We start from the raw sequence: 17,054 nt of genomic DNA on the forward strand, positions 1-17,054 counted from the left end.
TGCCCGTTGAAGTGGTGGAGGCTGCCTCGCTAAATATTTTTAAGACGCGGGTTGATGGGTTCTTGATAAGAGAGGGGATTAAGGGTTATGGGGAGAGGGCGGGAATGTGGAACTGAGCCATGACAGATCAGCCATGATCTTATTGAATGGCGGGGCAGGCTCGAAGGGCTAGATGGCCTACTCCTGCTCCTATTTCTTATGTTCTTATATGTAAACAACAAAAATAAAAGTTGGCTCTAAATAGAGTGAGTGCTTTGCGTTCCATTAAATGTTCCCTCTTTATTATTAATGCAACCTGCTTTTCCCACAGTTTGAGTGACTAATGGGTATTGCTCACTTGTATCAATTTCAGAAAAGCAAAACATGTTTTTTGCCTAAAAGCAAATTACTGCAGATACTGAAATCTGAAACCAAAAGAGAAAATGTTGAAAAATCTCAGGTCTGGCAGCATCTATAAGGAGAGAAAAGAGCTGATGTTTTAAGTCCAGAAGACCCTTTGTCAAAGATTGTTTGCCTTCTTACTGAGGGTAATCAGTAAAACAGTAAATATCAAAAAGGGACAGTCACTTTTAAAAATTGCTGCCAAGGAAAATATGCCTCACTCACCTTTTCCTGATCATTATTCTGCAGTTCTCGTCCTGCAAGCTCCACAGACTCACATATGGCAATTCAAATGCATGCAACTTTTTCAACACTGGCCCAAGAAATAGACAACATAAATTCATCATAAATACTTGTGAAAATCTCTATTTCATCTGCAAATATATTTCATTATGTTCAATTTGTTTTGACGGTATTCTTTAGCACAGGGTTACAGGGAAAGGGCTTGCGGATAATTGGATAAATCTTTCAAAGGGCTAGGACAGACATAATGGGCTCAATGGTCTCTTTCATAGAAGCCCTGCAGCGCAGATAGAAGCCATTTGGCCCATCAAGTCTTCACTGACAACAATCCCACCTAGACCCCAAATATTTACCCGACTAATCCCCCGACGCTAAGGAGCAATTTAGTATGGCCAATCAACCTAACCCGCACATTTTTGGACGGTGGGAGGAAACCCACACAGACATGGGGAAAACGTGCAAACTCCACTTGGGAATCAAACCCAGGTCCCTGGCACTGTGAAGCAGCACTGTGCCACCCTACTTGCAGTAAGATTGTATGATTCTATATGAAGTCTACTACATGCACTCATGGTTTTGTGGACTGTACACACAAACTGAAGCTTTTAGATTAAGTACTCGTGTCCTGTACCCATGGGTCACTCTATCTTACAAAGATGTAAATGGTGCCAGGGATCTGCAATACAGCATGGAGTTATTTACATGATCTGATTACAAGCTTATGGCTCAACATTAGATAATTCTATTCTCTGGTTATTCAGCCAACTGAAGGCAATAGATCACACTGTAGCCAATAGCTGCATGTTTCAAAGTGAGATTTTATAGCTATTTCTAACATGAATTAGACTTACAGACAAGACCAACACCTACAGTTAATCTTTGTGCCAGTTAATGTCAAAGGCTGGGTATTGCCTGGACACAATAATTATCTTGACTTCACATTGTGCATGTTTATTTGTTATGATTACGATTAAGGGTTGATGCGAGCTTTGAGAATATTGGGAGTGAAGGCACGAGGAGAGAAAAGTTTACAAATCGGATTGGTATGGTTTTATTCCACCGAGTGGAAGAATTTCATAATAATTCTGCGTATATTATTAACATGTATCCCGCTGGACGTTAAAAAAAGGTTTTCTCCAGTGACAGATCTGTGCTTCAATGGCTAGCTGGTATTTTTGTTTGGAAAGAAAGAGTGGCATGGGTCATAACTTCTGTCCAACGGTGTAAAATCATTGCCCCTGGGTTTGGGGGGGGGGGGGGGTTGGGCCCACAGAATGAGGGGCCCACGTGAAAAGGTGATTAGTCTGGGATGGGGTGGAAGTGTCATGTATGGGGCTCAAGTCTGGAAGTTTAAAATAATTATGCTCAACTTAGAAGTGATTTTATTTCTTCTAACTCTTTCAGAGTTGTCTATTGGTGTAAAACTGACACCACCACTGAGAGCCAGTACATTTAAAATCACTTTGTTGGATGGTTCCCAGCACAATATATTTGTCCAGGGTAAGTTAGCGCTACTGGACAATTGTTGCGTAAAACCTTATCTGGGAACTTTGAGAAGGATTCCCCATCTTTGGGGTATTCCCCAAATTGGACACTAGGGAGCCAGGAACGTATTGCCAAGTGTTACTTAGGAGCTCTTATGACATCCTAACGTGCTTCACAGAATCAACAGTGCAGAAGGAGGCCATTTGGCCCATCGAGCCTACACCGACAACACCCAGGCCCTAGCCCCGTAACTTCACAAATTTACCCTTTGAATCCCCCTGACACTAAAAGGCAATTTATCATGGCCAATCAACCTAACCCACACATCTTTGGAGTGTGGGAGGAAACTGGAGCACCAGGAGAAAATCCCACAGACACAGGGAGAACGTGCAAACTCCACACGGACAGTGATCCAAACCAGGGCTCAGCACCAGGGACCTGGAGTTCAATTCCTGTCTGTGTGGAGTCTGTACATTCTCTGGGTGCTCTGGTTACCTCCCACAGTCCAAAAGAGGTACTGGTTAGGTACATTGACCATGCTAAATTCTCCCTCAGAGTTCTTAAACAGGCGGCGGAATATCGCAAGTAGGGGATTTTCACAGTAACTTTATTGCAGTGTTAATGCAAGACTTCTTGTGACACTAAATAAATAAAATTTGCTCCTGAACTTAGACCTTTTTCTAGGTTCTTTCCCATCTTCCCTCATGCCCTATTCCCATTAAAGTACTGACCATTCAATTCCCCCTTCTGCTTCTCAAGTTTTTGGATATCTTAGCATTCTGCTTCCACCATTTAGCATGCATGTAGTCCTGTGTTGTAGCTTCACCGGATCGGCACCTCATTTTTATGATATGCCTGACTCCTCCTGGCACACTTCCCTGCATTCTTCATTGAACCAACGATAGGCTAAGGGATATACCAAGCCATGAGGTTACAGATTTTGGTTGCACACAAGTAATAGAAAAAGCTATTGATAGCGGCAAAACTGGAACATCCCACTGCCAGCCAATGGCATAGGCAGGGTTGGAACAAGTGGAAAATCCACCCAAAATGAACACATTACTGTAATGTCTCACCCACAAGAATATCTTGAACATGCTACAGAGAAACAAATTTGGACCTCACCAGAATATTGTCCATTCGGAAGTTCACAAACTAGATAGAGGGCAAAGCGATCCAAAAACTGCCTCGATAATTCAACCTTCTGGGCAATGGTCTAAACAAAAATCAGTTAACCAATAAATTAATGCAGGGCACCTCATGCAGAAATAAAAGCTGTAAGGTTATCACTATTAACCAACAGCATACATAGAAAGCCTTCACTGTTTATGAAGCAATTCTTTCAGATGATGACAGACACTTTTCAAACACATTCTTCTCATTATTTCTCCTCTTCCTGCACCACCATCCTGAAGGTGTCATTTCAGATTTTCAGATTGTTCCTTGGTTGCTGACCGCCCTCAGCTAACTCCCTGAAAGGGCCATTCTCTTGGAGGAGCTTAAACATGGAGGTTTCACGCTGTCCAAATTTGGGAGAACCAACCATGATTATACAAAATGATTTACTAGCCATGGAGCAGTTTGTGATGCTGGCACACATGGCATTAAGTGATTTTTAAAATGAAAAAATAATTTTCTTGTCGACATTGTTATTTATGGTAGCAGGAAAGTACGGTTGAAAGCTGTTGTGCATTCCATCTCCAATAGCTCATCAAAAAACTTTTTTTTCCAAAAAAAAAGAAGTCATTTTACTATCCACACTCAATATTTGAGTTAATGATAATTTTATGCGGCCAAAAATTGAACTTATTCTTATTAGAAAAAAAAATGTTGTTCAGGGACATAACCCACCTCTCTGAAATGATAAATAGCATGAAAAATGCAAGTAAACTTCAATTGTGTTCGCAAGAATGCAGCCTGCAACGTAAATGCTGGATTTAAGCAAAAAAAAATCATAGGTTAAGAAACATTGCCCCCTTTCTCAAAAAGGGAAAATATGGGCGACACACATCATAAATGACAGTCATAAATGCTTTTAACTGCACCCACAAGGATCTTAACAAAAAAATTGAGTTTAGAGAACCGACATGCTTAAATGGTCCTGAGAGTTTTTCTAGTGAGCTACTGACTCATAGATCTGAAGGTAACTGGACTGCTACAATTGGTTGCAGTGACAAATGTTCTCGCTAAGTGGCTGCAGAGCAAGCCAAACTTTCCCAGACTACTGTGTGCACAATGCTTTAAAGGATCCGGACATTTAAACCAATCGCCTTTGCAATCAGACTTGCAATTTGCCAGACAAATTAAGAGAGATTTGACAGAAGTCACGCCACGCGCACATGCACATCCACAACTCCAAAATAGAATAATTACACTGCTTATTCATATTACATTAAATTTATAGGGTCAGTACAGCTGGAAAACTTATCCGTTAAACAGATGTTCTTAAACATTTGACGAGGAAACCAAGAACTACTTTCTGCAGCAAACTATTTTCACAGGCACAAAAAGCCCTTCCTTCTCTTCCTGGAAAATTTTCATGGTATACTCAATCCAGACAGTTCCCCAGTCCCGGTCCACTGACATCCCACGAGTATTGGTGGCTATGCCTAGCCGAGAGGCACTCAGACCAATTGAAGCAACTCATATGCTACCAAAGACAAGGGCAGCTACACCTGATTTGTATAACATTCACATCATTGGACAGTGCTTTTACTCACTCAATTTAAAAGTACCAAAAGCTTTCTTGCTCCTAATTCTTGAGTTGTGTTAAAGGAACAATTAATAGCAACATTCCATTTATTCAGTTAAAGATATAACTTGCAAAAATACGTAAGTGGACATTAAAAAAAAGACAACTGCTGAGTAAGCAAATATTGTTACAGCCTATTAAAGTGCATCTTCAAGACTTCAAAATGGAATAGCTATTTAAAATAATAATAGAGATATTATATTCACAGCTATTCTCCTTAATCTTGCCAACTCACATGGCTTCATTGATAAGGAAATCTTGATCGTTTCCTTGTATTGCTCTCTCTATAAAAGCAAATTACTGCAGATGCTTGAATCTGGAACCAAAAAAGAAAATGCTTGAAAATCTCAGCAGGTCTGCCAGCATCTGTAAGGAGAGAAAAGAGCTGACATTGAATCCAGATAACCGTTTGACAAAGCTAAAAAGCTTAGAAAGTGGGAGATATTTATACTGCAGGGTGAGGAAATGAAAGATGAGTCATTGTCACAAAAACAAGGGAAAAGGCTGCTAATAGCAGTCCACAGAGAGGATAAAGGGAGTGAATGGCCAAACAGCAGAGAGGCTAAAATGAAGATGTTGGGGGAGGGGGGGAAATGGATGGGACAGAGGTAAAATTTAGAAAAGGGAAAGCAAAGGGGGAGAAAAGGTAAGGGAAGGGGGATAAAGTGAGGGAGAAGTAAAATAAAGAAAGGCAATTAAAAAATAAAAAAAGGTAGAGAACAGTTAAAATTAAATAAACTAGAATGAAAACAAAGGGGTCGAGGGGAGTTGAGCAAATCATCTGAAGTTGTTGAATTCGATGTTGAGACTGGAAGGCTGTATTTTGCCTAGCCAGAAGATGAGATGCTGATCCTCCAGTTTGTGTTGAGCTTCACTGGAACATTGCAGCAAACCAAGGACAGACATGTGGGCATGGGAGCAGGATTGCGTGTTAAAAGGCAAGCAACTGGAGGTGATTACCATCTTAATAGACCGAAGGCACTCTGCAAAGTGAACACTCCATCTACGCTTGGTTTCTCCGATATACAGGAGACCACATTGGGAGTAGTGAATGCAATACACCAAATTGAAAGGGGTGCAAGTGAAACACTGCTTAACCTTGGATGGTAAGCATAAAAGAGGTAAAGGAATAAGAGAGTGCAAGGTCCAAAACATTCATTCCAAGTTAATTTGGTGCATTGTGTTTGCTGCTCCCTTTATTTGCTGCCATTGATAGTCTTTCCCTTGGCTTCTGTGGCAATGACTCATCTTTCATTCCCTCCCCCCACAGTATAAATATCTCCCACTTTCTATGCCTTTTAGCTTTGACAAAGGGTCATCTGGACTCAAAACATCAGCTCCTTTCTCTCCTTATAGATGCTGTCAGAGATTTTCCAGCATTTTCTCTTTTGGTTATTGCTTTCTCTCTATCCATTTTCCCCTTTCCATCTCCTAAACACATTTTGTCTGCTCTGATAAAAAGCTCCTTCAAGTTATTCACTGTTGCACTTGTAAATTCCTAACTTTGGCCCACAATTAACATAGAACATAGAACACTACAGCACAAACAGGCCCTTTGGCCCACAAGTTGCGCCAATCACATCTACACCTACTAAGCCATAGACCTATCTATAACCCCCAATCCCATTAGATCCCATAAACTCATCTAGAAGTCTTTTAAAAGACCCCAGCGAGTTTGCCTCCACCACCACCGAATGCAGCCGATTCCATTCACTCACCACCCTCTGAGTGAAAAACTTACCCCTAACATCTCCTCTGTACTTGCTTCCCTGCACCTTAAATCTGTGTCCTCTCGTAGCGACCATTTCAGCCCAGGGAAATAGCCTCTGAGAATCCACCCTATCTATTCCTCTCAACATCTTATAAACCTCTATCAGGTTGCCTCTCAACCTTCGTCTCTCCAGGGAGAAGAGTCCCAGCTCCCTCAACCTATCTTCATAAGGCATGCCTCCCAATCCAGGCAACATCCTTGTAAATCTTCTCTGCACCCTTTCAATAGCTTCCACGTCCTTCCTAATAGTGAGGCGACCAGAACTACACACAGTACTCCAAGTGGGGTCTGACAAGGGTCTTATAAAGATTAATTGCAATATTCCAGCCAATACCAATTTATTACAACACTTCCTCCTAGCAACTTCTGAAGCACTTGCTCCCTTTGAAACCATTTTTCTCTCTCAGCCTGGTTCTTTCCCTGATCTCCACAAATGGACTAGAGTTGAACATCTTCGGCAATAACTGGTTTAAACATCCATCGCCAGCTCTGGCTAGGCCATAAAAAGCATTATCGGCATATCTAATCTTTGAAAATGGACTAGAGTTGAACATCTTTGGTAATAATTGGTTCAGTGGCAAAAGCAAAGTGTAATAGTCACCAGATGCTTTGGAGAAATTGCTTCCAGTGGGGTTTTAAGGGGCCCCTTTCTTTGCTTTTCATGATCGACATATCAATGATTTAGAGTTAAATGTAGGGAGCATAACTAAAAAATTTGCAGATGATACAAAATTTGGTCATGTGGTTAGTGAGAAAGAAAGCTGTAGATTGCAGAAGGGTAACAATGGACTAGTCAGATGGGCAAAAAAAAAGCAAATAGAATGATAGGGTGGTGTGCAACTTGAGGGGAAATTGCAGATGCTGGTTTTTTTCCCATACACCTGCCACCTTTGTTCTTCTGGTGGTATAATCATGGATTTGGAAAGTACTCATAGAATCATGAATCACAGAACCCCACAGTGCAGAAAGAGGCCCTTCGGCCCATCGAGTCTGCACCGAACACAATCCCAACCAGGCCCTACCCCCATATCCCTACATACTTTACCCACTAATCCCTCTAACCTACACATTTCAGGATGCTAAGGGGCAATTTATGGCATGGCCAATCAACCTAACCTACACATCTTTGGACTATCAAAGGAGTGTAGGCAAGTTGCTGCAATGCATCTTGTAACTGGTAAACACTGTTTCCATGGCATGCTAATCATGGAGGGGGTGAATATTTAAGGTCGTGAATGAGGTGCCAATCAAGCAGACTAATTTGCCTTGGGTGGAGTGAAGCTGAGAGTGCTGTCCTCATCCAGGCAAGTAGACGGTATTCTATCACACTCTTGATTTTTGCTTAATAGATAGTGGACAGACCTTGAAGATCAGAAGGACATATATTTACTGCGGAATTTCCAGTGTCTGATCTGCTCTCGTAGCCACAGTATTTATATGGCTGGTCCAGTTAAGTCTATGGTCAATGACAACCCTCAGGATGTGTGGTGGAAGGTTCAGTAATGATTGAATATCAAAGGGAAAGTGGTTGGAATCTCTCTTATTGGAGAAAATCATTGCCTGCCTCTCTAGCAGGCATAAATACCTCCACATCCAAGGAGTTGCATATGTGTAATCATCAGGAACAACCCAACTTCTGACCTTATGATGAAGGGGAAGTCATTTAGGAAGCAACTGAAGATGGTTGGACCTCGGACACCACCTTGAGGAGGTTCTGCAGCGATGTCCCGGGGCTGAGATGATTGACCTTCAATAACCACAACCATCGTTGTGTATGTTAGGTAGGACACAATCCAGCAGAATATTTCCTCCTCCCCAACTATTCCCACAGTGGCTCCAGTTTTGCTGGAGCTCCTTGATGCCACACTTGGTCAGATGCTGCCATGATTATTGGGGCAGTCACTCTCACCTCCAATATCCAGCTCTCTTGTCCATGTTTGGACCAAGGCTGTAATGAGGTCTCGAGCCAAGTGACTCTCATGGAACCCAAACTGAGTCAGCATTGATGAGCAGGTTATTGGTCAGTATGTGATGTTTGCTGGGACTGTTAATGACACTTTCCATGATGATTGAGATTAGACTAATGGGGCAGTAGTGCATAGATTGGATCCATCCTTTTTGCTGTTAGGATATTCGTGGGCAATTTTTCACGTTGTCTGGTACATATCAATGTTGTAGCTGAAACAGCTTGGCCAGGAGCCAAGTCTTCAGTGCTACAGTCAGGATCTTCTTCAGGCCCTTGGTCTCTGCTGTATGGCTTTAAAATAAAATGATATAAATCACCAGTTAGAGGGATGCATACAGTTTTGATTATTGCAATGCAGAAAGATGCATTCATACAAGACAGGATACAGAGGATATTTGGGGATGTTGCCAAGAACTGATTCCCTTTATGGGATGTGGGCGTCGCTGGCTAGGCCAGCATTTATTGTCCATCCCTAATGGGCCTTGAGAAAATAGAATTTTAGCTACGAGGAAAATATTGGATAGGCGAGGGGTTTTTACCTTTGGAACAGAGGAGGCTGGAGAAAGATTGAGAGACCTGAGGGAAGGGGAGCAGCAGATGAAAATTTACCTCCAACATCCTGTCTGCTGAGTGAGACGTGTGGGTGTCAATCACAAGCCTTTTCCCATCTGCGAGAAGAATCTCCAAGAGAATAGTTCGTGCACGAATCTGAAAGGTTTCCTGCAAGAAAAGGAAGGGTTTTTTAGCACTAACACTTGGAAGTGCAATTTCTGCTTAAATTTATCAGGAAAAAAAATCAGTCATGGAGACAAGATTTACTCAGATCCATGCCTGTTGTTGAAGTTAAAATAAAGACACAGATGTTTTCTTTGCTGGTGTTTATTGACATAGTTCACAGTCAACATTGCTCCCACCCCAGTGTCCCAATAATCCCCATTTATAACAGGACAAATACCCATCACTTGTTTAACAAATTAATTGCCATTAAACCTTAACGCATTAATCATAGAATCTACAATGCAGAAGGAGGCCATTTGATCCATTGAACCTGCACTCAACAATTCCCCCCCAGGTCCCATCTCCATAACCCCACATATTTACAGCCCTAATCCCCTTACACTAAGGGGCAATTTTTCACGGTCAATCAACTTAAGCCACACATCTTTGGACTGTTGGAGGAAACCGGAGTACCCGGAGGAAACCCATGCAGACATGGGGAAAATGTGCAAACTCTGCACAGACAGTGACCCAAGACCGGAATTGAAAAGTAAATTAAAAGTAAAGTTTATTTATTGGTCACAAGGCTGACATTAACACTGCAATTAAGTTACTGTGAAATTCCCCTTGTTGCCATAGTCCGGCACCTGTTCGGGTCAATGCACCTAACCAGCACTCTTTCAGAATGAGGGGGGAAACTGGAGCACCCGGAGGAAACCCACACAGACACAGGGAGAATGTGCAAACTCCATACAGACGGTGACTCAAGTCAGGAATCGAACCAGAGTACCTGGCACTGTGAGGCAGCAGTGCTAACCACTGTGCCGCCCTAATAAGACACTGCATTCACATGAGAGGCCTTGGAGTTCAGAAGAACGAGGGACAATCTTATTCAAACATACAAGATCCTTGGGGGACTTGACAAGGTAGATGGTGAGATTTTTTCATTAGTGGGAGAGTGTCAAACATAGGGGACATAACTACAAGATAAAAATCAGTCATTTAAAACTGAGATGTGTAGAAATTTCTTCCCACAGAAAGAAGTGAATCTCTGGAATTCTCTGCACCAAAGGATAGTGGAAGCTGTATTTAAAGTGGAGGTGGATAAATAAATATTTGACAGATCAAGGTCTAGAGGGCTTTGGGGAAATGGCACAGAAAAGGACATGAGGCCAGGCACAGATCAGCCATGATTGTTTGAATAGCAGGGCAGGCTTGAAGGGCCTGATGGCCTCCTCCTTCTTCTATTTTGTGTGTTCTTGTGTGCTGGGCTGAATTACAACAGCGCTGGTTTAGTGTGTAGTACTCTTGCTTCTGTTTTCAGTTAATTAACTGTTTAAACTTAGCTCAGATCAGATGTCAAGTTGCATTCAATCCCCAAACATCACATGATTAACAATGAATTCCCACTATCTCAATAAAACCTTTTGTTTGGCTGATTCATATCAACATCTGACTCAAGAGGAATTTTAACCTTCAAAATCAGTTCATGTTGATATATGGCACAGAAACAGACCATTCAGCCCATGTCAGTTTTTATGCTTCGCTTAAGCCTCCTCCAGTCTTCCCTCATCTAAATCACAATTACAATAGTGGTCCTCTATTCTTTCTCCCTCATATGCTTGACCAGCCTCCCTGTAATTGCATCTATGCTATTTGCTACAACCACTCCCTGTTGTAGGAAGTTCCACATTCTCAGGGGAAAGAAAATTACTTCCAAATTCCCTATTGGATATTTTGGTGACATTTAAGAATGGTGGTCCCTAAGTTTGATACTCCCAACAAGAGGAAACATTCCCTTTTCTCTTGAAGAAAGAACACTCAGGAATGACCTAACAGAGGTCATTAAAATTAATAAAGTGGATACAAAGAGACCCAGCCACTCCTGATAGATATATCCTTGCATTCCTGATACCATCTTTTAAATCTCTGTACCCTCACCTCTATATCTTTTTTTATACTATGACAACCCATACTGCAGGTACGTCCTCAAGGATGGCCTAACATTGGTTTAAATAGGGTTAACAAATCCTCCCTCCTTTTCAATCTGATTAATTTTCTCCTTCTAGATTTAAAAGATTGGTTTTGGAAAGGTAGAATGTGAAAATTTATAAAAATCTTAAACCAAGCTCCATGCTGCCTTCAACTGTTCACTTCCTGTTTTAATTAAAGTGGGACCAGATGTGAGGGCCAATTCATTCCCAAGAAGCAGGTTTTTAAAATTTATTTATGGGATACGGGTGTCACTGGTTATGCCAACATTTGTTGCCCATCCCCAATTGCCCATGGGAAGGTGGAGGTGATCTGCCTTCTTGAACCACTACTGTCCTTATGGTGTAGGTACACCCACAGTGCTTTCAGGGAGTGAGTCCCAGGATTTTGACCCATGATAGTGAAGGAATGGCAATATATTTCCAAATCAGGATGGTGAGTGGCTTGGAGGGGAACTTCCAAGTGGTGGTGTTCCCATATGTCTGCTGCTCTTGTCCTTCTAGAAGGTAGCAGTTATTGATTTGGAAGGAGCTGCTGATGGAGCCTTGGTGAGTTTCTGCAGTGCATCTTGTAGGTGGTACACACTGTTGCTACTGAGCATCAATGGTGGAGGGACTGAATATTTGTGAAAGTGGTGCAAATCAAGTGGGCTACTTTGTCCTGGATGGTGTCAAACTTCTTGAGTGTTTTTGGGAGCTACATTCATCCAGGCAAGTGGAGAGTATTTCATCACTCTCCTGACTTCTGCCTTATAGATGCTAGACAGGCTTTGGGGTGTCAGGAGGCAAGTTACTCACTGCAGGATTCACAGCTTCTGACATGCTTTGGTAGCTGCAGTATTTATATGGTTAGTTCAGTTCAGTTTCTGGTTAATAGTAATCTCCAGAATAGTGTGAATGGGGAATTTAGCAATGGTAATGCCATAGAATATCATGGGGTGATATTTAGATTAGCTCTTACTAGAAATGGTCATTGCCTGGCACTTTTGTGGCATGAATGTTACTTGCCACCTGCCAGCCCAAGTCTGGATATTTTCCAGGTCTTGCGGTATTTGAACATGGACATTGAAAATTGTAAAAGGCTGCATGCTTCAAATTATTTCTCTCTTTCAGGTCTAACCCTGGCCATTTAGGTTCCCCAAGCCTTGGGAAACACCATCCAAGACAAAGTAGCTCACTTGATTTGCACCACTTTCACAAATATTCAGTCCTTCCACCATTGATGCTCAGTAGCAACAGTGTGTACCACCTACAAGATGCACTGCAGAAACTCACCAAGCCTTGGGAAACACAACAGCTAAAATGAGTGAGGATTGCTGCAGGGAAAGGCAAATGTCTTTACAGCACTGCTTGTGGGCCAGGAGGAGCAGAAGTGTTCCCTAACCCGCACACTGGTTTACCCCATACTCTCATGCCCCCCCTCCCAACACACACACACCCCCTCAGGATCAGACCCTGTTTCGCCACCATACTAATTACTCTCTGGGATTGGGCTCTCTGCCTTCTCCTGGACTTCTAGAGCATTTCCTACTGGAGAGGAAACCAGCTGGATAAAAGGGACAAGCTCAATGGCATGTGTAGAGCTCGCGCTTTTGGATATAACTCCAACCTCATCCTTTCCTTCAGAAAAACCCTCTCAGTCAAGATCGGAGTTCAAGAATCAGTTGTTACAAATGTTTTAATCATCTTTAAATACACACAAAATTATTGGATTCATTGTAACCACAATAAATACAAATAGCTTCAAATATTTCATTAAAACCAATAGCAGTTTAACTATGTTAAAATGAAGGATTCATCTAACAGCTTTTTACATTTAAAAACACTATTGTTCAACAACAATTTTCATACCAACTCCAGAGATAATGACAGATGGATTTTGAAGCTTTACTTCTGCCTGTCTTTATTCTTCTTCCTTCTACTGCCATCAGCTGTCTGTGTCAGAATTTTTTTTTCTGCTATTCTGCCTCTCATTCTCCTCCTGACCACCTTCTTCCTTCATAGGAACATAAAAACTCAGTTTTGACATTTTCAGCTAGCTCTGCCTCAATAGCATTTTGGGGGAGAGAAATCCAGATTTCCACAAACCTTTGTAAAACAAATGCTTCTTCACATCATTCCCCAGTGGCCAAACACTAATTGTTCATGTTCCACACCAGAGGAAATAGTTTCTCTGCATCTACCATAATTTATTCTTTAAACACCACAAACACATGTATTAGACCATCCCTTAATTTGTATCTGCAAAGAGCCTAATCCATGCAAACTGTTCTCATAATTTAACCCAGGATATAATTTAGGGAATCAGCACTGCACCCATTTCAAGGCAAATATATCTTGGGGTTCATTCAATATGACTCAGCCTTAACAAGACTATGCTGAACTTATCAGTTCATGTTTGTCTAATTACTCACTCTGTCCCTGGAAAAAAATTTCAGCAATCTTCCACTGACAGACATTAGTCTTAAAGGTCTATCATTTCCTAGATTTTCTACACCTCAAAGGACTTAAATGTAGGGTGTCCTAAAATGGAAAAATTGGCAGTTTTAGAACAGCTTCACCTATTCTCTTCCTCACATGTTCCATAATGTTATCTGTTCTTTTTCACTGCTCATCTTTATAAGCTATCTGAATGCATCTGGCCCTTTCGACTATCACAGCTTTGCCAATGATTTTTCTTTTCTTCTCAAATTCAATACACTCCTTATCTTTATTGTTGCTTTAACTGATGGGCATTGCTCTGTTGGTTTTCAGCCCCCTATTCTTTGAAGAGGTTGCCTCAAGGTCAAGCTTTTAAAGGTACTGTTACTGAAGTGATCCTCTATTTTGAATCAGTTGGCCTGAACCATCCATGTTGTCTTTCTTTACTTGCTTATTCATGGGACATGGGGATTGCTGGCAAGGCCAGTATTTACTGCTAATTCCTAACTGCCTTCAGGAAAGGAAAACAGTGGTGAACCACTTCCAGTCCATGCTCCTCATCCAAGTTTCTTTTCTCCCAAATGATTTATTTCCTTTTTTAAACAATATTTCCTGTCCATTATATTAGTATGCTATATCCTACTCACCACTGCCTTTATAGCTTCTTGGAATTAAAAAGGAAGTTGTAACAGTACATGTGCTCCTCAGTAAGACTGATTTGCCCTTTTGGAAACCTTCCTTCTATTTCAATGGAAACTGCATCCAGATCCCAAAATACCTCAGGTTGCAAATTCTAGAACAATTAATTCACACTGCAGGCTGCTGCACTAGTAGTTCTGAGGAATGCTCAGTTGGGAGATGCACTAACTGGTGCAAAACTGAACCATAATAGTCCAAGTGGACACCGTAAGTGAACTTGAGTCACAGCAGTGGTCAGAACATTAAAACATTTCTGGACTAAGTTTGGGAGGGGGCGGAAAGTGAGGAAAAAGCAGCTCCCCATTATACATCAATATTTGGGGGTATTAATTATTAAATTTCAAAGCCTCAGAAATATTAATTCAAATCTAATGAATGCAGAAGGTGCTCACATAAAACTGATTGCTTAAACAACTATGCTACAGCCCTAAAGTGAATACCAACACTGCCTCCACAATCTTACATATCAGAAATAGAGTTAAACTTAATCATTAGTCAAATTACTGTGCAGATGTTGTTTCAAGCCTTACTGCACAAATAATGCAAAGTCAGTCTATTACATATGATTCATACATCATATCAATTTAAAACTTTAGGTGTGCAAAGATAAAATCAGAAAACTAGAATACACAGCCCCATACCAATCATGGACAAGCTCAGACAGAACACACAACTGAGCCCTCTATGTCATCACATTGATGCTTCATGCATTCTCATCTATTTGACACGTGGTAGAGGCTTTTGTGTTCAATTATTTGCTATAAAATATCGCCCTAGTTTCTTTATCATTTCCAGAGCTCTCCAAAGCCCAAATGAAACACTGCTCCCTCAAAAAAATGTTCTTCTGTATGACCGGAGGATAAGTAGCATTTTAACTTCCCCCCCCCATTAGGCTTAACTGTTAGGAAACAAGCAATTTGCTGGATTTCACCAATGATTAAGACTAAGTTAGGTTCATGCTAACCACGGCTAGCATGAAGGGATTTGTTCAGTTAAGACCTGGCAGTGAGAGATAGAGTAACATGGATCAGTCTGATCTTCCCCACTGTTTAATAGTATTCCCCAGCACACGCCTAACATTTGATGCACAACATCTAAAAACAAAACAATGGAAAAAGCCCTGGAACTGAAATGCTTTAACATTAGACTCAGTTGGAAGATAAATACCAGTTGCTGCTCAGAACAGGATTCCTCCAGTGCAGAAATAGGCCATTTGGTCCATCAAGTCTGCACCAACTCCCCAAAAACACATCCCATCCAGCCCCAGATCCTGAACACCTTCATGGCAATTAGGTTACTGGTGTTGGTTTAAAAAGAACATGGTCAGGCATCTTACGCAGTGTTTATCAATTCTTTTTCCACCAGCAACTGACTTTTACCAAATGGCTGCCCCTCATGACCCACACTATGTTCAGTTACTACTTGCTTCTGGCCCTCTAATGTAACAAAACAATCCACGTCTGCAATTGGTTTAATAGAAAAGAAAATTAGCACCAGTCATGTATATACAGGACACTTGATGCCAAGTGCATGTACAGGGCAAGAACTGTTTATTCTTGCCTTATGTGGTTATAGACTGTACTGCAGTGAGAATTTACTCAGGTGAAAATGGAAAAAAGGTCAGGCGATCTTTAGGGATCATTTTTGGCAACTCATTTTTCAACATCCCACAATCTACATGTGGGTCACAACTCCCACTTTGAAAAACACTGATTTAAGGAACAGCCTTTTGCAACAATGCGAATGTTAAGGAGAATCCTTTCATTAAAACAGAGGACATACTCAAGTGAAATACAATGATTTTAAAGTATTCATTCAGGATTGGAAAAGTTGAAAATTACCTGCTGTGCATTCTTCAATAAAGCAGTGAATATTTCACTGACTGATATAACAGGATCCTCTCCAACTGCAAAAGCAAAAGCATAAGCATTAGCATTAATATTCAACAATCGGATTTGTTTCTTTATAATCATGATGTTCACAAATAGCCACCAGACTTGTACCTCTAACATTAGATTTATTTGCAGGGGCTGCAATAAAAATACCGATGAAATCAAAAGAACTGCACTCCTTTGGAAAATGGCAAGATGCTGTCAGCAGCTTAAAGCAAACCTATACAGAATGCACAGGTTGCACATTTCAAATAGGGTTTTAGCAAACTGAACTGACCCAGGTGAATGATACTGAATCAAGACATAAGCATAGGCACTTCCAAGAAAAAACATCTATTTCCTGTGAGCATTAGCCCAATCTTATCAAATTGTACCCTTTTTTGGGCGTGAAAACTTGGTAAAGTCGGGCGTGAGGCGAGTAGTGTGACCCATCCCTTTACCTAGGCCTGAAAATGGCTGCAATCAGATAATGCCCAAAACAGGCACAACAGCCATTTAAATGAATTTAAATTGACTTAATGGGCTGCACTCCCAACCTTACTGGCATTTCCCCCTTTACCACTGTGTTTGCCCATTCAGAATCGGTGCAAAACAGACATGCTCCACAAAAGCCCTATTTGTGTGCTCCAGTTAATGAGCAGGTAAGTGTTGAGTGTCCAATGGTTCTCTGCTTGAGATTGGTTGGGTGGGAGAAGGAGGCTCCATTGCCACTCTGCCTGAGATCAGTGAAGGGGAA

General features: G+C 41.3%; 1 protein-coding gene across 1 annotated transcript in view; it reads right to left on the reverse strand.

Annotated features, from left to right (window-relative positions):
- Positions 1-17,054, reverse strand: part of LOC145346483 (sorting nexin-31-like) — a 98,996-nt gene that overhangs the window by 61,226 nt on the left and 20,716 nt on the right. The window contains exons 4-7 of the mRNA XM_080193802.1: positions 16,268-16,332; positions 9,208-9,318; positions 3,235-3,325; positions 607-694 (exon numbers count right to left, since the gene is read on the reverse strand). Coding sequence (XP_080049928.1) covers positions 607-694; positions 3,235-3,325; positions 9,208-9,318; positions 16,268-16,332 — 355 coding nt within the window. The remainder of the gene's footprint in view (positions 1-606; positions 695-3,234; positions 3,326-9,207; positions 9,319-16,267; positions 16,333-17,054) is intronic.

This window comes from Carcharhinus amblyrhynchos, chromosome 8 (genome assembly GCF_965287045.1).
Source record: "Carcharhinus amblyrhynchos chromosome 8, sCarAmb.v2.hapA, whole genome shotgun sequence".
NCBI classification, from domain to species: domain Eukaryota; kingdom Metazoa; phylum Chordata; class Chondrichthyes; order Carcharhiniformes; family Carcharhinidae; genus Carcharhinus; species Carcharhinus amblyrhynchos.